The following is an 18,316-nucleotide window of genomic DNA, read 5'->3' as shown; positions in this document are numbered from 1 at the left end:
GGAGGGTGCTCTTAGCATGACTAATTGAAGTTGCTTTATTACAAAATTACTTACAAATGCTTTTCAAAAAGAACTGACAGAGTTGGGCACAGAAAACTTCCCCAAGAGGTTTGTTTATAAATTTAATTCAAAAGTCACGGGAGCCAGAGCTTATTACCATTTATCATCACCACTTTTGAACCAAAAACCACTTAACAATCCTGCATGATTGGTCCATCAGTACCAAACTGGACAACATTCAGCTATTTCACTTAATTTGTGACCCTTTTATACACAAACATCTTTTTTACAAAATTCATGGGTTTAGATCATCATATTGTTACTTTCACACTGTACATCAAGCTTCCAGAGATCACTGTTTTCAGAACTTTTTTGTAGAGAATTATTTGTTGCTTTCTGAACCTAAGCATTTTACCACTACTTCAAGTTAGACAGTTAAATGACTTAAGTCTTTTCAAGAATAACTGTCATCATTTTGTACTCTGCCTACTACTGAGCTGTACAGTAACATTTTGTTAAATCAGCCAAGACCATCCCTCACTTGCGTGGAACAGAATCATAAATGCCAAAGGAAGGGCACCACCAAGTACATTCCCCTGTGGTGCCTGTTCCCTGATGGATTTACTGTGAATGAGTGCAGAGGTAAGGTATTTGGCCTTGCCCCTTAGTTATTTGGGGTAAGTAATCTTCAATTATTTTTCAAAAGGTTCCACTTGTAGAAATCATTTATTTCTTCATTAAAGAGCTGGCATGCATCTTAAAAGTGTTACACCAATAGAAAAGACACTTCTGCTTTAAAAATACAATGAGAAAGTTGTAGAACAAGCAATTATACACAGTAGCAGTAAATGGTGGGGGCAAACAAAACAGATGCAAAAATTTTGCATTTGGTAGATGACTTTTGCTTTCCTAACAGTAGATGCAACAGCTTCCATTTGCCACTCATTCTGTCACAATTTTATTCAAAAGTCTGTTAGTTCACACAATTTAAATAAGTAAGGCTTTAGGACCAGAATTTACAGTGACCTCCTCTTATATCTGATAACGGGGTTATTAGGTGTGTGTATCATTGTAGTATAATTTATAGTCGGAAAATAGTCATTGATGAGATCAAATTCATACAAACGAAGCAAAGTAGACCAAATAGTCTTAATTTGAACATAAGCAAAGTTTTCTCCAATGCAGCGATGACGGCCTAGAGGGAAAGCCATAAAATGCAGTTAGAATTTTTTTGTTATTAAATCACCTTTGACAACCAGTTAACTTTAAAAGTTTTATGCAGACAGTAGTTGCCCCTTTCTAAACAATCCAAGGCTCTGATGTTGGACATACCCCATTCCATAACTTCACTTAAGTCTTATTTTTCTAAGCTGTTACTGCATTAAACAGATGAGTAAGTGGAACGAAACTGTGTTGTTCTGTCCCCACTAGAAAGCAGTAATTTATGTACTAGCAAAGAAGCATTTGGAACACTGAGAAATGAGATCAACTCTAACTGCACTGTGGCAATAATTTCAAGGTGACTCTGCAGATTTTTACTCTGCCTAAAACTGACCTTGTAATACCAGGTTTCACCTTGACTTGAAAAGATTTGAGTCAAGCATCACACATGCTAACCTAAAGATGTGTTTTGATTACTGCTCTGAGCGATATATACAGCTATGACTAATGCAAAATTATTAACTTAATTGTTTTAACAGCACTTCCACAGAAAGAAAACTTTCAGGCAGAAACAGAAAGAAAAAAATCTCTGATGCTACAGTGTGGAGAGGTGCTGTACGAGATGACTGGCATGAGCCACCTGAGCACACCTCACTCAGGAAGGTGCTGTATTCTCTTACTCACCAGCGCCAAATGGAATGTACGCAAATTTCTCTCCAGCTGCTGGGTTATCTTGGAGGTATCGGTCAGGCTTGAAGTCTAGAGCATCATTCCAGGAGTCTCTGAGTCTGTGGTTAACAGTAGGAGATACACAGACCTGATGGCCAGGGGGAATACTGTATCCAGCAATGGTCTACAAGAGAAGAGACAAGACCCTGCAAGTCACAAAATGTCTCCAAAATGTGCTGCCTCAAGTGTTGCATCATGAGGCTTAAATTTCGAAATAGATTTTGGCTAAGTGCATTTAAAATTAATGCAGCCTAACACACTCTCTCTTACTTGTACAGGTCACAATGTTCAAGTAGTTGCAGGAACCTTTCAGCTGCTTTAATAAGACTGGCAATTCTACAGGAGGTCTTAAAAAAATTAATAAACTTAAAACTTATTGAAAGCCTTTGTCATTGGAGGGGCATAATTTAAAAAAATTACTTATCTGACTTGGTATCTTATTACAAGCACCAAGTTTTCTTTCAGATTTCCTAGCTTATATTAAGTGCATGCCAAAGTTTTCCATGATAGCTATTAAAAATACTTGGCAAACAAGAAATAGCTTTAAATTGTGGCACCAAACTAAAGTAAGACTGATAGCTACAAGAAAGAGTCAGTTTTGCTGCATGTGGCTGTTCCTAGGTCCCCTCTCAGAGCCTGCCCTTCTCCAGACCAAAAAACACCCTGTTCCCTCAGCCTTTCACCACAACCCCCTACCATCTTTGTGGCCATCTGCTTGCTTCACTCCATCAACATCTTGCTTTCTGGGGGCTGGACTAGTCTGAAACTGGCCACAATTCCAGATGAAGGTAACAAATACCAAGTTCAAGGTACTAATTCCTTTCATCAATCAACTCTGACTACGCTACCACTGACAGAACCGGAGGCGACCATCGGCTTTCCTCCCTGCCAGCAAACACTGCTCACTTGTGTTTCCTTCTGCCAACTGAGATACCTCTGATCTGGCATGTGCTGCTGCAGTGAAGTGAGCTCCAAAAAGTGTCCTTACCTGGGGAGTTCTGGCCATTCTCATCATGGTCATTATAGGAGGTCTGAGCCTTAAAGTTTCTTTTAGGCAGCGATCCAGCAAACTGAGATCCTTGAGCTGAAAATACAGAGAAAATTATATATCGAAATATAGCCAAGTTTATTCAACACAAACAAAATGCTATTTTATACCATTTAAAAACAAATCTTTAAAAAAATTTTAAAAAAGACTAAGCAGCTTGTATTTACATGTACATTATGAGCTACATTTCTTTTTTTCTATTTGATTCAATTAAGAAGGAAAAAAATCTCTGACCAGTAGAATCAAATACAACTAGTTTCTTACTGATCTGTCTCCTGAGTGTTTTCTGTTGCCTAATTAAAGAACAAGGTCACGTAGCATCACTTTCCTTAGTGGGAATATGAGGATCTTCCTCCTCTACAGAACTATCATTTCTTAAATAGACATAGAAACTGTAATTTCCTTAATGAACACTGATGAAAAAAACAGTATCAAGTTGAAAATTTACTTGGACAGGAAGAGAGGAGGAGATGTACTGGCAAACAGTGTTATCGCGGAATGACTGTGCCAGTTATTATTCTATCGGAAAGCATATGGCTCTATTTCATGTTTGTTGATTTTTTAACTTTTTTGTTTAAATACCCAGCAGAAATAATGTAACATACAAACCTGGTCGTAACTTAAGGGTGGCAAGTCATCCCCACAAACTGCTTTCTGTTCTGCATAGCACCGTTCCTGTATGGATTTGTCTCTGGCGAGGAAGAAGCCAAGCCAGGCACTGGTGGTGGAGGATGTGTGCTGCCCTGCCAGCAGCAGCCCAATCAGCATTCCAGCAATCTCGTCATCGGTCAGCGGGCGGCCGTCCCTGCATCAGAGGGAGTTATGTTAGAGCTTCACTGGGTCACGCTTCCAGTTACAAGAGCATTTACAATTTCTTCTAATGTACTTCTGTCTCCTGCTACTCTTTTGTTGCTTACCCTAAATGGAGTGTCAAAAGATCCAGGGACAGGGAGAAGGGAGAAAAGAGGGAGACTTTTAGGAGCTTTAAAGAAAATCATTCCCCAACAGCCAGCAAAGAGAAAGGAAGTAAACTCAGCAACCTCATAACCACTGATGAAAATCTCAGAAATCTGAAAAACGATTGACGAGTTTTAAAGCTGTTTTTAAGAACACAGCTAGGACTAATTGCTGGTAACAAAACCAATTCAGAACATGAGGGAGTATTTCTTGGATTTTGGTAGATAGTTTTAACTGAAGAGCTCAAAGCTAAAGTAAAATACGTATAAATGACAAGTCTCCAAACCCTTGGCTTACTTGTATGAAGCGTCAAGTAGAGTCTGGAGCATGTCGTCCTCCTTTTCCTCAGACTTCCGACGTTTCTGGATAACCTTGTAGAAAATATTCTTTATTTCTCTGTGTGCTCGATCTCGACGTCTGTGATTCAAAACACTTCTGTTAGCAACTTAATACATAAAATGCGTATGAGGATTTATTGGGATGTCTAGAATAGCTTACAAACAACAAATGGTGGGGGTGGGGGACAATCCAAACAACGAATGATGCTTAGACAAAATGCTTAAGTTGCTCTATCTGTTATTCCTGGTACCTGAAGCTTGGCAGAGGTAGCCAACCTGGCAGAAGCCAGGCAGCATGAGTAAAACCCCCATCCAGGTCGGCATACAGCTGAGCCACCTTCTCATTCAGCAAGCTTCTGATTTCTTTCCCATGTAAGCAATGACTTGCTGTCAAAATGATAAGTTCTGAAAGGGCTTCAAACAGGTCTGAGGAGAGATTTGAAAAACATTACTGAAGATGCATCTCAGTTGAGATGTTATGTTTTACAGGTCATTCTTTATTTTTGTTTTGTAGAAGAAAAAAATAAGTAACTGTACACAGATTAATAATTTAAAATAGAATTTTAGATTGTTTGACTAGGAGAATGAAGAATCCAATTTAAAATTTCTATGTGTCTATGAAGTGTCTCTTCAAAAAACTTTAGATCACTGATTTCAACACCTTTTTTCTAAGGTATTTCTTTCTAGAAATTTTTCTAGCAGAGGTAGTAATCCTTCCAAAGCAAGCCGTGCATCATGAGCACAATCCTTTATAAATATAAGTGAAATCATACAAAAATTTAAACCTGAAATCCAAATCCATGGGAAGGTAGTTAGTCTTGCTGCTCATTGAATTATTTTTATATACTAGTATTTAGATATTGAAATATCAAATTATATATTACCATGTTATTAACTGTATGACATATAAATTATATCCTTTCAAAATATTTCAATATATTAATATATAATGTATTTAAATACAAATACGTAGGCTTAAATAAATATTTCTGACACTGTTATGCAGCTGGGGGCTTGTGACAATGGTGATGGTGTATGTCTAGGAAGCTAGTTGGGAATGGGGGGAAATAAAAAAAGGATTTCACTTAGATCACTAACCTAACCATATCAGCTTCAGGAATGCAGTTTTTCAGTGTAGAAGGTCCCTGAGCTTAAGATCTCCAGCACTGGCTCTGGGGAGTCAGAGCAACACCTTTTCCTAAGGACTAGGAAGTGATATCATGCAAAACAAGCACAACAGGTGCAGTCTGTGAGCTGACTAATAAAGCAAAACTGAAACAGTTCTTCGTTCCTTTTCTTCATTCCTTTCAGTAATTTTCTGAGCAGCTTTATTCTCCAACAGCCTTATATTTGATTTTAAAAAAACCTGTATTTTGTTTCTTCTGATGTTCAGTATGCCTTTACCTATGTAATTTTTAACTTCTTTAATATTGCAGTGCATAATTTACAAAAAACATACTGCATTGACCTTAATTCCTTCCCAGAAAATAGGAGGGAAAATGCATCTGATATTGCTTACTTTTCTCTCCACTCTCTCCCCATGCTTTGAAATACTCCTTCGTTTCTTTTTCAATCACAGATACATGCTGTTTAAACTGGGCAATGTTTAGCCCAGTTTTGAGCATCTTCTTCTGTTCCAAAAATATCTAAAGGAACAAAGACAGAAAAGCAATCAGTACAAGGATCATCATATTAATGTAATTAAAACTTATTAGCATTTGTACTATAAGAACAGTCAGAAATAAATAGGGATTATGATTAGGACTGCAAGGTACAGCAGATATTAAAATTTAAGTAATAGGTAATATTCTGTTTTTCACCTTCTTTGTTTTTCAAGCAACAGTTTAGAAATGTCCAAGTAAAATAATAGCTCAAAGGAGCCGTGGTTCTCTCTTTTGCAGTACCAAAACAAAAAATTATTTTAGTATCTTCATTAAGCGTTATCCCTGAAGACACAAGACGCATTCAAGGCTGAAATACGAAACACCCTTTAGATATACAATCACAAACCTAATCAGCCCTGTCCCTGCAAAGTCCGGATTCAGCCTGTGTTGTTATGTGGCCTCCTTGCTTTCTCTCCCCCTCCTGTCTTCTCTCAGGCAGTCATACCTCACCCCTGGACTAGAGATGACCCTTTCTTTTATAAAGCCCTTTGATCACTGCCCAGGAAGTCAGACACAGAAGCAGGGGGCAAACTGGTTCCTAGGAAAACAGTGAGCTTCACACCCTTCTCACCTTTTCCTCTTTTTCTTTGTATAGACTCATAGCTAATAAACCTACTGGTGAAAAGCCCTTTCTTAGATGAGAACCATTAAATGAACTGACAGGACATTGACTCAGAAAATCATTAATCTGATTTTTAAGCCCGAATTATGAATGAGGCATCTGTCCTACAGATCTGCACTGTGTCATGAGTAATACACCAAAAGCTGCTTTTCCACCAAGGACTCTGCATGTACTATAAAGTATTCACAGAACAAAAGGCATAAAAAGAAAGGTTACTTCCTAGAAACTTCTGTTTTGAGAATGCAGTGGGGACCCCAGCAGTCTCTCAGAGGGTAGACATGCCACAGAGCAAAGAGAGAAGCACATTTTCCCTTGCAACATGCTAGCCAATCTCCAGCTTGATGGAGACAGGAATAACACAGGAGTGAACACATCCTCTGCCATTTCAGCTCCTCTCAGGAAGCTATCTACAGAGGCTTGGAGGGAGGAGACAAAGAGTGAATACAAGTCAATATATACATCAATGAGTGATATATAGACTATGCATAATAATAATTACCAGAATCACTGGTAAATAAACACCTTACTCATTTTAAAGAGTAAGGGGTGGTTCTTCTAAACATGTGACTGAAAGTCACTGCCAGAATGAAGAGATACTTAAAAGCTTAAGCAGAGAGAAGGGAGTCTCAAAAGAAAGTTTGGGGTCATCCATCAACTGTAGAATGCCAATGAAGTTTTCCATGGCTCTCTAAATGCCTTCCCATTAGATGTCTGAAATGAAATGGCGGTGGTAACACTGTGCAAAAAAACCAGCTCACCTCTGGCAGAAGGCATTCTAGCCACAACTGAGCATACCTACCTTCACAGAGGGAAACTAGAGATAATCAGTGTATGTCAATAGCAAAGTCCCTTCAACTCCCTGTTGTAGGAAGAAAAGTAATCTTTGTGGTAGAAAAATGGCAATTTTTTTGCGGAAAAAAGGCAATTTTCTGAGGAACCTGAATCTGCACAGAAAATAAGGAAAAAGTCCTTCTGGTATCAAAGATATAAATTAAATAGACTTATCCACAGACACCCAAGGCTTACTAAGTAACATGGCAAGATTATTCTCTTGACTGGACTCAAACACATTTTAGGGGGAAAAGAAACCCTAGGGTAACTCTATGAAAAGACCTCATTTCAGAAAAAGAAAAAAAAAAAGCTGTCTATGGTGGACTTTTGAGGTAGAAGGTCTTAGTCATCCCTATATGCCTGAGGTACATAGTTTCAAAAAATGTCCATTTCCAAGGAGCTTACTGAAAGTTCTATAAAACTCCTGACAGATGAGATTAGATCCCATCAAAGAACTAGCCCTTGAATGAAGACATGCAAATCCATCCACAAACTGTAGAGCATGAAAGCAGAAGTCAAAACAGCTGTAACAAGTGGGCAAACTTTCACAGAATTAAGGACAAACCATCACCTTTCAGTTTCAAGCAGACATCCTGTGACAGTCAAAATCCAAAGAAGCACAACACAGTGAAAATCTGGTCAACTTAGCAGTCTATGTCTGATTCATAGACACTTTTTCTGGAACTAGTATGTACCAGAGAAGAACATGAAAGATGTATTGCAGAGAATCATTCACCCTCTACACTCCAGCAGCTGCAAAAGGGATTCAAAACTCCATCCCTGACTTCTCGAGAACGACCTCCTACTATTGGAACTGGTAGAAACAAGTCTGTTAGAATGGCCCCATTTGTGGAAGAGCTCTCATAGGACACAAGAAACAATCTCCTACTTGCTGTCCAGGCTGCAGTCCTGCTAGTTTCATTCTCAAAGGGAGGAGCTATGCAAATCCGTGAAGGGCAAAAGAACCCACCACCTAAACAACCAATCCTTACCCCAAACTTTTTAACACTGCTTATCCACAATTTAATACATCCTTACAAAGCAGGAAACAACCAAGTTCTCCCTTACTTATTTACAAAGTAGCAAGATGTATATGAGATTCCCAAAAGAATGGGGTAAGAACAACATACATACTTTGTGGATCATGGCAAAATGCAGGTGTGGAGGCAAAGTGAGTAATGATTACTGCTCCTAAGCCACATAATTAATAGGGTAAGTCACCCAAGTAGGTAAGGAAAAATGAAGAGGCATGCTAAGGAGGAAAAGAATTGATGGTCACAGAAACTATTACCAGTCAAATAACTGGCATTTATATACACAAAATCAGGCCAAAACTAAAAATCAAAAATATCACAGTGGTGTTTCTGCCACCAAACTACTCTGCTGTACAACAGGCTGTTGATGTCAACATGCACTGAACAGAGTCCCAGTGGAGCAAGTCCCTCCACAGGAAAGTTCCCCTCTGCAGTTTGGGAGTCTGACAAAACAGCTCACACTCACAAACCAGAAAGCCCCCAACGCTTAGCTCAGACACAGTGGTAGGTGACACAGCTTCTGTGCTTCCCATGCAGACTGTATTCTGCAAACACATACAGAATGATTTTTGCCTGAGCAAGACAAACGTTGTGGTACAAACTATTAAATTATTACTTCCGCGTCTGGATTTGTCATGGCATTGAATGAAAAGTTATCACTCTTAAAAGCTGTCTCAGAAGAAAAACCTAAAGTTGCCTGGAAAGGAAAAGTCATCTGCAGTCAGTGGTGGTTGCAAGGGAAAGAAAAAAACTTACTAGTTTTTCCTCTATGATTAGATGATTTCAAGAACAAAATATAACACCCAGACTGAACAGTGGCCAGGTGGTAAAGAAAGCAACCTGAACACGCTCAGTCTTGGTTATCCAAATGAGACTATTTACCTAGTGCAATATGCCAGAATTGCAGAACACACAACCCCATCATACAGAGCCAAGAGCTCAGGGCTGCCTACTCAGAAGTCAAATTACACTACGTTTCCATTCATCTTATCTTTAAAATACATACCGCATTAGGCACATCATAAGCAACTCCTTTTCCAAAAACTGGTGTGGTTAACCGGGAGTATACATCCTCTGCATTCAAATCTTCATTTTTACTGTTGAACAGTAGAGCAGCAGCATCACTACCCAGTAAGTATGTGAACGTCTTGCCAACCATAGTGAAACTGAACACAGGCCCATACTTAGAGAGAAAAATAAAAAAAAAAAATTATTTTAAATAAGAAGATCACAAATCATTAAATCCCTATCTCTATGTACGGTCTTCCGTAATAAATTACTTTCTCTCCTAAGAAGTATCCACAGATTTAATAAAGATATAAATATTTTAAACCACATTTAAATTCTGTGCTCAATATACTTACTAGTGATATCTAATGTTAGAATGAACATATGTGATCTTGCACATTTTGAAACCATTTAAAAAACATAAATAAAAGATCAGCGACACTACAAAAACTAGCAGGGAGATGACAGCATATACTGCCTCCAGTAATCTACAAACACTGTCTCAAAAAAATCTGGATTTGGAGTTATGCATAGGTAATTAAGAGCAAATAAGGTTTTAAATTTTAAAAGTCATCTCCAGCAAACCTTCATGCAGAATCTAATTTAATTGGAATTAAGGCTCTACTCAGTTAATTTCTTTTGGGCTGTTATAGTATAAAAACTACTGAGGTTTACCAGCCCTTTTAACACTGGCAAGGCCTTAAAAGTCATCAAGTTGCCTCAGAGGTGGTCAGCTACATTCCAGTCTGGTCACAGATTAGTAAAGAATCCGATTAAAAGATATCAATTAAGGCAGAAAATAATGTCATTAAAATGACTTTTTAATTAACTTGTGATCCAGCTATGAGTATTACCCAAATATACAAACATATTTTTCACATGTGAATCACAAGAGAGAGCTCAGAAAACACTACTTCTCTAACAACAATGTACATAAAGAGATCTGAAGATACCAGAGCCTACTGTACACACTCTGTTCTATATTCAAGGTGCTAAGTGAGAATGAACTGATTTTAAACAGGTTCCAGAGAGAGAACTTGATAGATACACAAAAATATTTTAGCATATACTCAGCCAGTCATAGGGGAAAACATACTTTGTCATAAGCATTTTCCAAAAATTCAATGGGACTTTTTCCAAATGCAATTGCATGTCCAAGGAAAGGGATGCCTGATGAAATAAAAGGTGGGTATTTCTGAGGAAAAAAGAGAAAAATAATTATTGAATTTTCTTCAGAGAGTATTGCAGAATCATGGAATAGTAGAATATTCTGAGTTGGAAGGGACCCACAAGGATTGAAGTCCAACTCCTGGCCCTACACAGAACAGCCCCAAGAGTCACACCATGTGCCTGAGACCATTGTCCAAACGCTTCTGGAACTCTGGTAGGCTTGGTGATCTGACCACTTCCCTGGCATGTCCCAGTGCCCAGAAGTAATAAAATAATGTCTATTTATATAAAAACTAACCGCAGAGGACGTTTTATACATGTTTGTTTAAACTCTTTTGTGAAAAGGTCAACACTGGACAACTCATTATTTTTTCAAATTGAGCCACATTTGCAAGCAGCAAGGATTAAAATTAAGTGAATACGATTAAGATTCTTGTATGCTGCCTCTGAAAGATACTGCAATTGAAAAGAAGGCACTCACAAAACAGTGCTGACAATTGGTTAAACAGCGTCCCAAAAGCACCCAGCTTCAGGGTAGCAATGGGTTTCGCAGGCAAATGGGCTCCATCGATAAAACAGCACCGGGAACGGCCTTTGCCTCTACAAGGTCTGAGCGCCTCCGCCTCCCGCGGTACCAACCAGCGGGGCCGAGGGTGAAGCCACCGCCACTCCCGCCAGAAACCGCCCTGGGGCTGCTGCTGGAAACGCTCCTCGCCTTCCTGAGCCGGTTCCCACACACTTGGATTCCACGACCCCTTCCCCTGCGCTCCCAAGAAGGGCGGTCCCGAGGTGAGCGCATCTCTCCTCCCCCGCCCGCACCCTAAAGGGACAGCGCCCGGCTCCCCTGCCCCGCTCCCCGGCGCTGCCCCGCAGGGACCACCCTTCGTGGGAGAGCGGCGGAGCCCGCCGGGTCCCCTGCCCGGCCCATCGCCTCTCCCTGGCCCCACCGCCCCCAGCCCTTACCTTCTGGTCGGCTCCAAGGTGGCGCCGGTACCCCAGCTGGAACAGGTACCCGAGGCTGAGGGCGAAGGCGGAGGCTGCCAGCACCAGGGAAAGGGGATTGCCGACGGCCACCCGCTCCAGCAGGGACCCGCCGACCTCCATCAGGCTCAGCATCTCCTCGGCCATCCGCGCCATCCGCCGGGGCTCGGCTCCGCTCCGCTCCAGTCGGCGCCCCGGAGCAGGCCAAGGCGGAGCGAAATGGCCCCGCCCCCGGCGCTGGGCTGATCCGAGCCCGGGTGACGATTCCCGGCGCTGGGCTGATCTCTGCCCATGTGACGATTCCCGGCGCCGGAGCCAACCCGCGGCCGCGCCGCGCGGGGTGACGGCATCGCCCGGGCTGCGCCGGGCGCCATTGGGCGGGGGCCGGGCGGGGGCCGGGCCGCGGGAATGGGGGCGGCCCCCGCGCCCAGCGGCGCCAAAGCGGGTGTGCTGAGGGGACGGGTAACCTCCGGCCCCCAGAGAACACGGTCCTACGGCGGTGTGCCGGCGCTCCTGGCGAGCGTCACCGCCGGCGTCCCGGCTGACAGCCCAGTGCGCTGGTTCGTAAGGCAGCACAGCAGGCGGCGGAGGAGGACAGGTCGTTTGTGTTTAATTGTAGATGCCCCAAATCTTTAATGTCAGAAAATCCAGGTACTGCTTCTGAAATAAGAGTTGCCACTAAGATCTAAGAGTTTAGGATCAAATAGTGCACATAGTGCATTTGGAAACAGAGAGCTCGTCGCTGCGGAGGTCAGGTCTGGTTGTCTGTATACAATTTTCTTCATTCAACAGGAATGTATCTTACTACATTTCCAGAAAAATCTGTTATAGAGAGGTCTTTTAAAGGCAGAGTTTGTTCCTCCAGTGAGTCCAGTCAGTTTCTACTTAAAAAAAAACTCCTTTACGTTTGTAAATCTGGGAATATCATCTCACTCCACTAGGATCAGCACGGCCAAGTCAGATATGGCAACACACTTTCTGAGCCCTTTCTAATAAAGAATGGCGTGAAACAAGGCCGCGTTCTCGCTCCTACCGTATTCACAGTCTTCTTCAGCATGATGCTCCAAAGGGCCACTGCAGACCTCGATGATCAGGACGGTATCTACATTCAATATCGTACTGATGGAAGCCTTTTCAACCTGAGGCGACTGAAGGCCCACACCAAGACCTTAAACCATCTTGTCCAGAAGCTGCTTTATGCTGATGACACCGCCCTTGTTGCCCACACAGAAACAGCCCTGCAGCATTTAACATCCTGCTTTGCAGACACTGCTGAGCTCTTTGGGCTGGAAGTCAGTCTAAAGAAGACAGAAGTTCTCCATCAACCTGCACCTCAGGAAGTCTTCCATCATCCCCATATCACCATTGGCCAATCAGTGCTCAAATCAGTCCAGCAGTTTAATTACCTAGGTAGCCTCATCTCCTCGGATGGTAAGATTGACGGAGAGATAGACAACAGGTTAGCAAAGGCATATAGTGCCTTTGGAAAGCTTCATAAAAGAGTTTGGTGAAATAAACACCTGAAGAAAAGTACCAAGATCAGTGTTTACAGAGCCATAGTGCTGTCTACTCTCTTATACGGATCTGAATCATGGGTCATCTACCGCCACCACCTGCGACTCCTAGAACACTTCCATCAATGCTGTCTCTGTTCAATCCTAAACATCCACTGGTCAGATTATGTGACCAATACATCTGTTCTAGAACAAGCAGCAGTCACAAGCATTGAGGCCACGTTGCTGAGAACACAGCTGTGTTGGGAAGGGCACATCTCAAGGATGAAGGATCACCGCCTCCCTAAGATCTTGCTTTATGGTGAACTTGCCACCGGCTGCCGCAAGAGAGGAGCCCCGAAGAGAAGATACAAGGACTCCCTGAAACAACATCTCAGCCTTGGCCATATTGATCAACATAACTGGTCTACTCTGGCCTCCAATCAGGAGGCCTGGAGACACACCATCTTTAACGCTGCTGATGCTTTTGAGAAAGCACGCAGGATCACCCTTGAGGAGAAAAGGCAACGCAGAAAGAATCGTGCCTTGCAGAATATACCATCTAAGGAGTCTTTCTGCTGTGCCTTTTGCAACTGGACACGCCTGTCTCATATTGGCCTTTTCAGCCACCAACGCGCTTGTAACGAATGTGGGTAGAGCCCTTCCCAAATCTTCGTTTGCGAAGCCCAGCCATGATGATGATGACGAGACATTTCAACAGGCTATAGTTGTGAAGTTTACTTGTAATGATTTTAAATAATTTTTTTTGCAAAGTTCAGAAACCTAAATTTTAGTTTTGTCAACTGGAAAAGGTGCACAGGCAAAAACATAAACGTATTGTTACTGACTGAACACTCTTGTAATTTCTTAAAGTGTGTAATCTCCTTTGGTAAACCCTGAATCAAGGTCTCACGTATGCTGAGTTTTACTTGCTGTGGGAGGTAGCAGAGAATGCTTGCGAATGCTGAAATGGGTGTGGAATCACCCATTAAGTTAAGTACCTTCAAACTCTTCATATCAGCCACAGTTATATCTAGTTATATCTAGTACAGTTTTCAATTTGTTGCTTGCAAGATCTGAAGTTTCAACACTTTCTGATGCAAACAGAAATTCATCAGTGCTGTAGTTGTGAAAGAGTTACTTAATATTTACAATTCCTTCAGGAGACATGACAGATGTCACTGGTTGTCACTGACATTCTGTACTGCTGGTTTATGAAGTAAGGACGTTTCTGGTGGCAACAGTGTCAGTCTACTTCTTCCAAGGAACAGGATTTCCAGATTAATTACCTGTATTTGAATGCAATGGTTTTATTTCATTATTGTGTAGTTGTTCCACCTGCGACTCCTAGAACGCTTCCATCAATGCTGTCTCCATACAATCCTAAACATCCACTGGTCAGATTATGTGACTAATACATCTGTTCTTGAACAAGCAGCAGTCACAAGTATTGAGGCCATGCTGCTGAGAACTCAGCTGTGTTGGGCAGGGCACATCTCAAGGATGAAGGATCACCACCTCCCTAAGATCCTGCTTTATGGTGAACTTGCCACCGGCTGCTGCAAGAGAGGAGCCCCGAAGAGAAGATACAAGGACTCCCTGAAACAACATCTCAGCCTTGGCCATATTGATCAACATAGCTGGTCTACTCTGGCCTCCAGTCGGGAGGTCTGGAGACACACCATCTTTAACGCTGCTGATGCTTTTGAGAAAGCACGCAGGATCACCCTTGAGGAGAAAAGGCAACGCAGAAAGAATCGTGCCTTGCAGAATATACCATCTAAGGAGTCTTTCTGCTGTGCCTTTTGCAACTGGACACGCCTGTCTCATATTGGCCTTTTCAGCCACCAACGCGCTTGTAACGAATGTGGGTAGAGCCCTTCCCAAATCTTCGTTTGCGAAGCCCAGCCATGATGATGATGACGAGACATTTCAACAGGCTATAGTTGTGAAGTTTACTTGTAATGATTTTAAATAATTTTTTTTGCAAAGTTCAGAAACCTAAATTTTAGTTTTGTCAACTGGAAAAGGTGCACAGGCAAAAACATAAACGTATTGTTACTGACTGAACACTCTTGTAATTTCTTAAAGTGTGTAATCTCCTTTGGTAAACCCTGAATCAAGGTCTCACGTATGCTGAGTTTTACTTGCTGTGGGAGGTAGCAGAGAATGCTTGCGAATGCTGAAATGGGTGTGGAATCACCCATTAAGTTAAGTACCTTCAAACTCTTCATATCAGCCACAGTTATATCTAGTTATATCTAGTACAGTTTTCAATTTGTTGCTTGCAAGATCTGAAGTTTCAACACTTTCTGATGCAAACAGAAATTCATCAGTGCTGTAGTTGTGAAAGAGTTACTTAATATTTACAATTCCTTCAGGAGACATGACAGATGTCACTGGTTGTCACTGACATTCTGTACTGCTGGTTTATGAAGTAAGGACGTTTCTGGTGGCAACAGTGTCAGTCTACTTCTTCCAAGGAACAGGATTTCCAGATTAATTACCTGTATTTGAATGCAATGGTTTTATTTCATTATTGTGTAGTTGTTCCACCTGCGACTCCTAGAACGCTTCCATCAATGCTGTCTCCATACAATCCTAAACATCCACTGGTCAGATTATGTGACTAATACATCTGTTCTTGAACAAGCAGCAGTCACAAGTATTGAGGCCATGCTGCTGAGAACTCAGCTGTGTTGGGCAGGGCACATCTCAAGGATGAAGGATCACCACCTCCCTAAGATCCTGCTTTATGGTGAACTTGCCACCGGCTGCTGCAAGAGAGGAGCCCCGAAGAGAAGATACAAGGACTCCCTGAAACAACATCTCAGCCTTGGCCATATTGATCAACATAGCTGGTCTACTCTGGCCTCCAGTCGGGAGGTCTGGAGACACACCATCTTTAACGCTGCTGATGCTTTTGAGAAAGCACGCAGGATCACCCTTGAGGAGAAAAGGCAACGCAGAAAGAATCGTGCCTTGCAGAATATACCATCTAAGGAGTCTTTCTGCTGTGCCTTTTGCAACTGGACACGCCTGTCTCATATTGGCCTTTTCAGCCACCAACGCGCTTGTAACGAATGTGGGTAGAGCCCTTCCCAAATCTTCGTTTGCGAAGCCCAGCCATGATGATGATGACGAGACATTTCAACAGGCTATAGTTGTGAAGTTTACTTGTAATGATTTTAAATAATTTTTTTTGCAAAGTTCAGAAACCTAAATTTTAGTTTTGTCAACTGGAAAAGGTGCACAGGCAAAAACATAAACGTATTGTTACTGACTGAACACTCTTGTAATTTCTTAAAGTGTGTAATCTCCTTTGGTAAACCCTGAATCAAGGTCTCACGTATGCTGAGTTTTACTTGCTGTGGGAGGTAGCAGAGAATGCTTGCGAATGCTGAAATGGGTGTGGAATCACCCATTAAGTTAAGTACCTTCAAACTCTTCATATCAGCCACAGTTATATCTAGTTATATCTAATACAGTTTTCAATTTGTTGCTTGCAAGATCTGAAGTTTCAACACTTTCTGATGCAAACAGAAATTCATCAGTGCTGTAGTTGTGAAAGAGTTACTTAATATTTACAATTCCTTCAGGAGACATGACAGATGTCACTGGTTGTCACTGACATTCTGTACTGCTGGTTTATGAAGTAAGGACGTTTCTGGTGGCAACAGTGTCAGTCTACTTCTTCCAAGGAACAGGATTTCCAGATTAATTACCTGTATTTGAATGCAATGGTTTTATTTCATTATTGTGTAGTTGTTCCACCTGCGACTCCTAGAACGCTTCCATCAATGCTGTCTCCATACAATCCTAAACATCCACTGGTCAGATTATGTGACTAATACATCTGTTCTTGAACAAGCAGCAGTCACAAGTATTGAGGCCATGCTGCTGAGAACTCAGCTGTGTTGGGCAGGGCACATCTCAAGGATGAAGGACCACCACCTCCCTAAGATCCTGCTTTATGGTGAACTTGCCACCGGCTGCTGCAAGAGAGGAGCCCCAAAGAGAAGATATAAGGACTCCCTGAAACAACATCTCAGCCTTGGCCATACTGATCAACATAACTGGTCTATTCTGGCCTCCAGTCGGGAGGCCTGGAGACACACTAACGCTGCCGATGCTTTTGAGAACGCACGCAGGATCACCCTTGAGGAGAAAAGGCAACGCAGAAAGAATCATGCCTTGCAGAATTTATCACCTAAGGAGTCTTTCTGCTGTGCCTTTTGCAACCGGACGTGCCTATCCCGTATCGGCCTTTTCAGCCACCAACGCGCTTGTAACGAATGTGGGTAGAGCCCTTCCCAAATCTTTGTTCACGAAGCCCAGCCATGATGATGTGTAATTGTTATATTAATTATATTTCAACTTATTATATCTTTACCCCACATTAATAATGATTCTTTAAGGTAAAGGAGAACTTTTGCAAACTGCACATGTTGTTTCTGTTGAGCCTGTATCTTTTTCAGTTACAGCCCATTTTTGAAGTGTATCCAGCTGTAAGCTAACAAACCTCCCCCTCCCTGGAGTAACTGTTCCCTGTCACCAAGCAGCAGCAGCACAACATTGGGGCAGCCTGAAGGGTTCCCCTCCAGACCAAAGCAGCCTCCCTCTCGGACAAGCTGCTCACTGGAGTCAGGCGCTCGGTTATTCCACTTGGTAAAACTGTGCCCGCTTCCCACAGTTTTAAGTTTTCAGTTACTCTTCTGCCTTACAGGGCCTGGCTGGGGCATTCAGCTCTCAAATCTTTGCTTTTGGCAGCTGCACAGTTACTTGCTTTTTAAAAAAGCACTTTTTAGATGGACTGTTAGTGGTGAGCTGGGCATCTCATGCTTACAAAGGCACAATTATCAGATTTGCCCATCTTGCAGCTTGTTTTCATTGGGTTTGTGTTTGGTAGAGATACCAGAGTTGTTACCAATGGTGTGTCTGTGTAGTGTTGGATTTCTCTCTGTTCCAATTTTTCATTTCCCCACTTCCAGATGAAAGGATTATACAAGGCAGCCAGCAGGAGCTCGAAGTACCCAGGTACCTGCTGGGACTGCTGAGTTGGGCTCTCAACAGCTCCACTGATGTGCATAATCTGCAAACCTCTGCTTTCCCACGACTAACAGTTTCCAGTTTACCTGATGAATTCTGGAGTGGTTTCTGAGGAGCGCTGCCTTAATTCATAGTCACCATGGGACTCTCCCTATGATCCTCTCCAATGGTCTTCCTACATACCCTACAAAGATGAGCCTGTTACAAGTTCCTGCTCTTCAGTAATAACAC

At 42.1% G+C, this 18,316-nt stretch overlaps 1 protein-coding gene across 2 annotated transcripts; it reads right to left on the bottom strand.

Annotated features, from left to right (window-relative positions):
* Positions 1-11: 11 nt before the first annotated feature.
* Positions 12-11,753, bottom strand: LOC116784590 (lanosterol 14-alpha demethylase). Of its 2 annotated transcripts, XM_032683360.1 has the most exons (10): positions 11,526-11,753; positions 10,489-10,587; positions 9,391-9,567; positions 5,753-5,879; positions 4,485-4,659; positions 4,193-4,312; positions 3,548-3,743; positions 2,879-2,974; positions 1,846-2,014; positions 12-1,195 (listed from the first exon to the last, which is right to left on the bottom strand). In XM_032683360.1, exons 1-10 carry the CDS (start codon positions 11,697-11,699, stop codon positions 1,017-1,019), a joined length of 1,512 nt encoding a protein of 503 aa, XP_032539251.1. In that variant the 5' UTR covers positions 11,700-11,753; the 3' UTR covers positions 12-1,016. The 2 variants fall into 2 exon arrangements, with proteins under 2 accessions (XP_032539251.1, XP_032539259.1); XM_032683368.1 differs by lacking the exon at positions 10,489-10,587 and having other exon boundaries at positions 11,526-11,740.
* Between the last annotated feature and the right edge of the window lie 6,563 nt (positions 11,754-18,316).

Source organism: Chiroxiphia lanceolata, chromosome 1, assembly GCF_009829145.1.
Source record: "Chiroxiphia lanceolata isolate bChiLan1 chromosome 1, bChiLan1.pri, whole genome shotgun sequence".
Taxonomy (NCBI): domain Eukaryota; kingdom Metazoa; phylum Chordata; class Aves; order Passeriformes; family Pipridae; genus Chiroxiphia; species Chiroxiphia lanceolata.
Note: the sequence above shows the minus strand (reverse complement) of the source record. Positions and strands in the feature narration are given on the sequence as shown.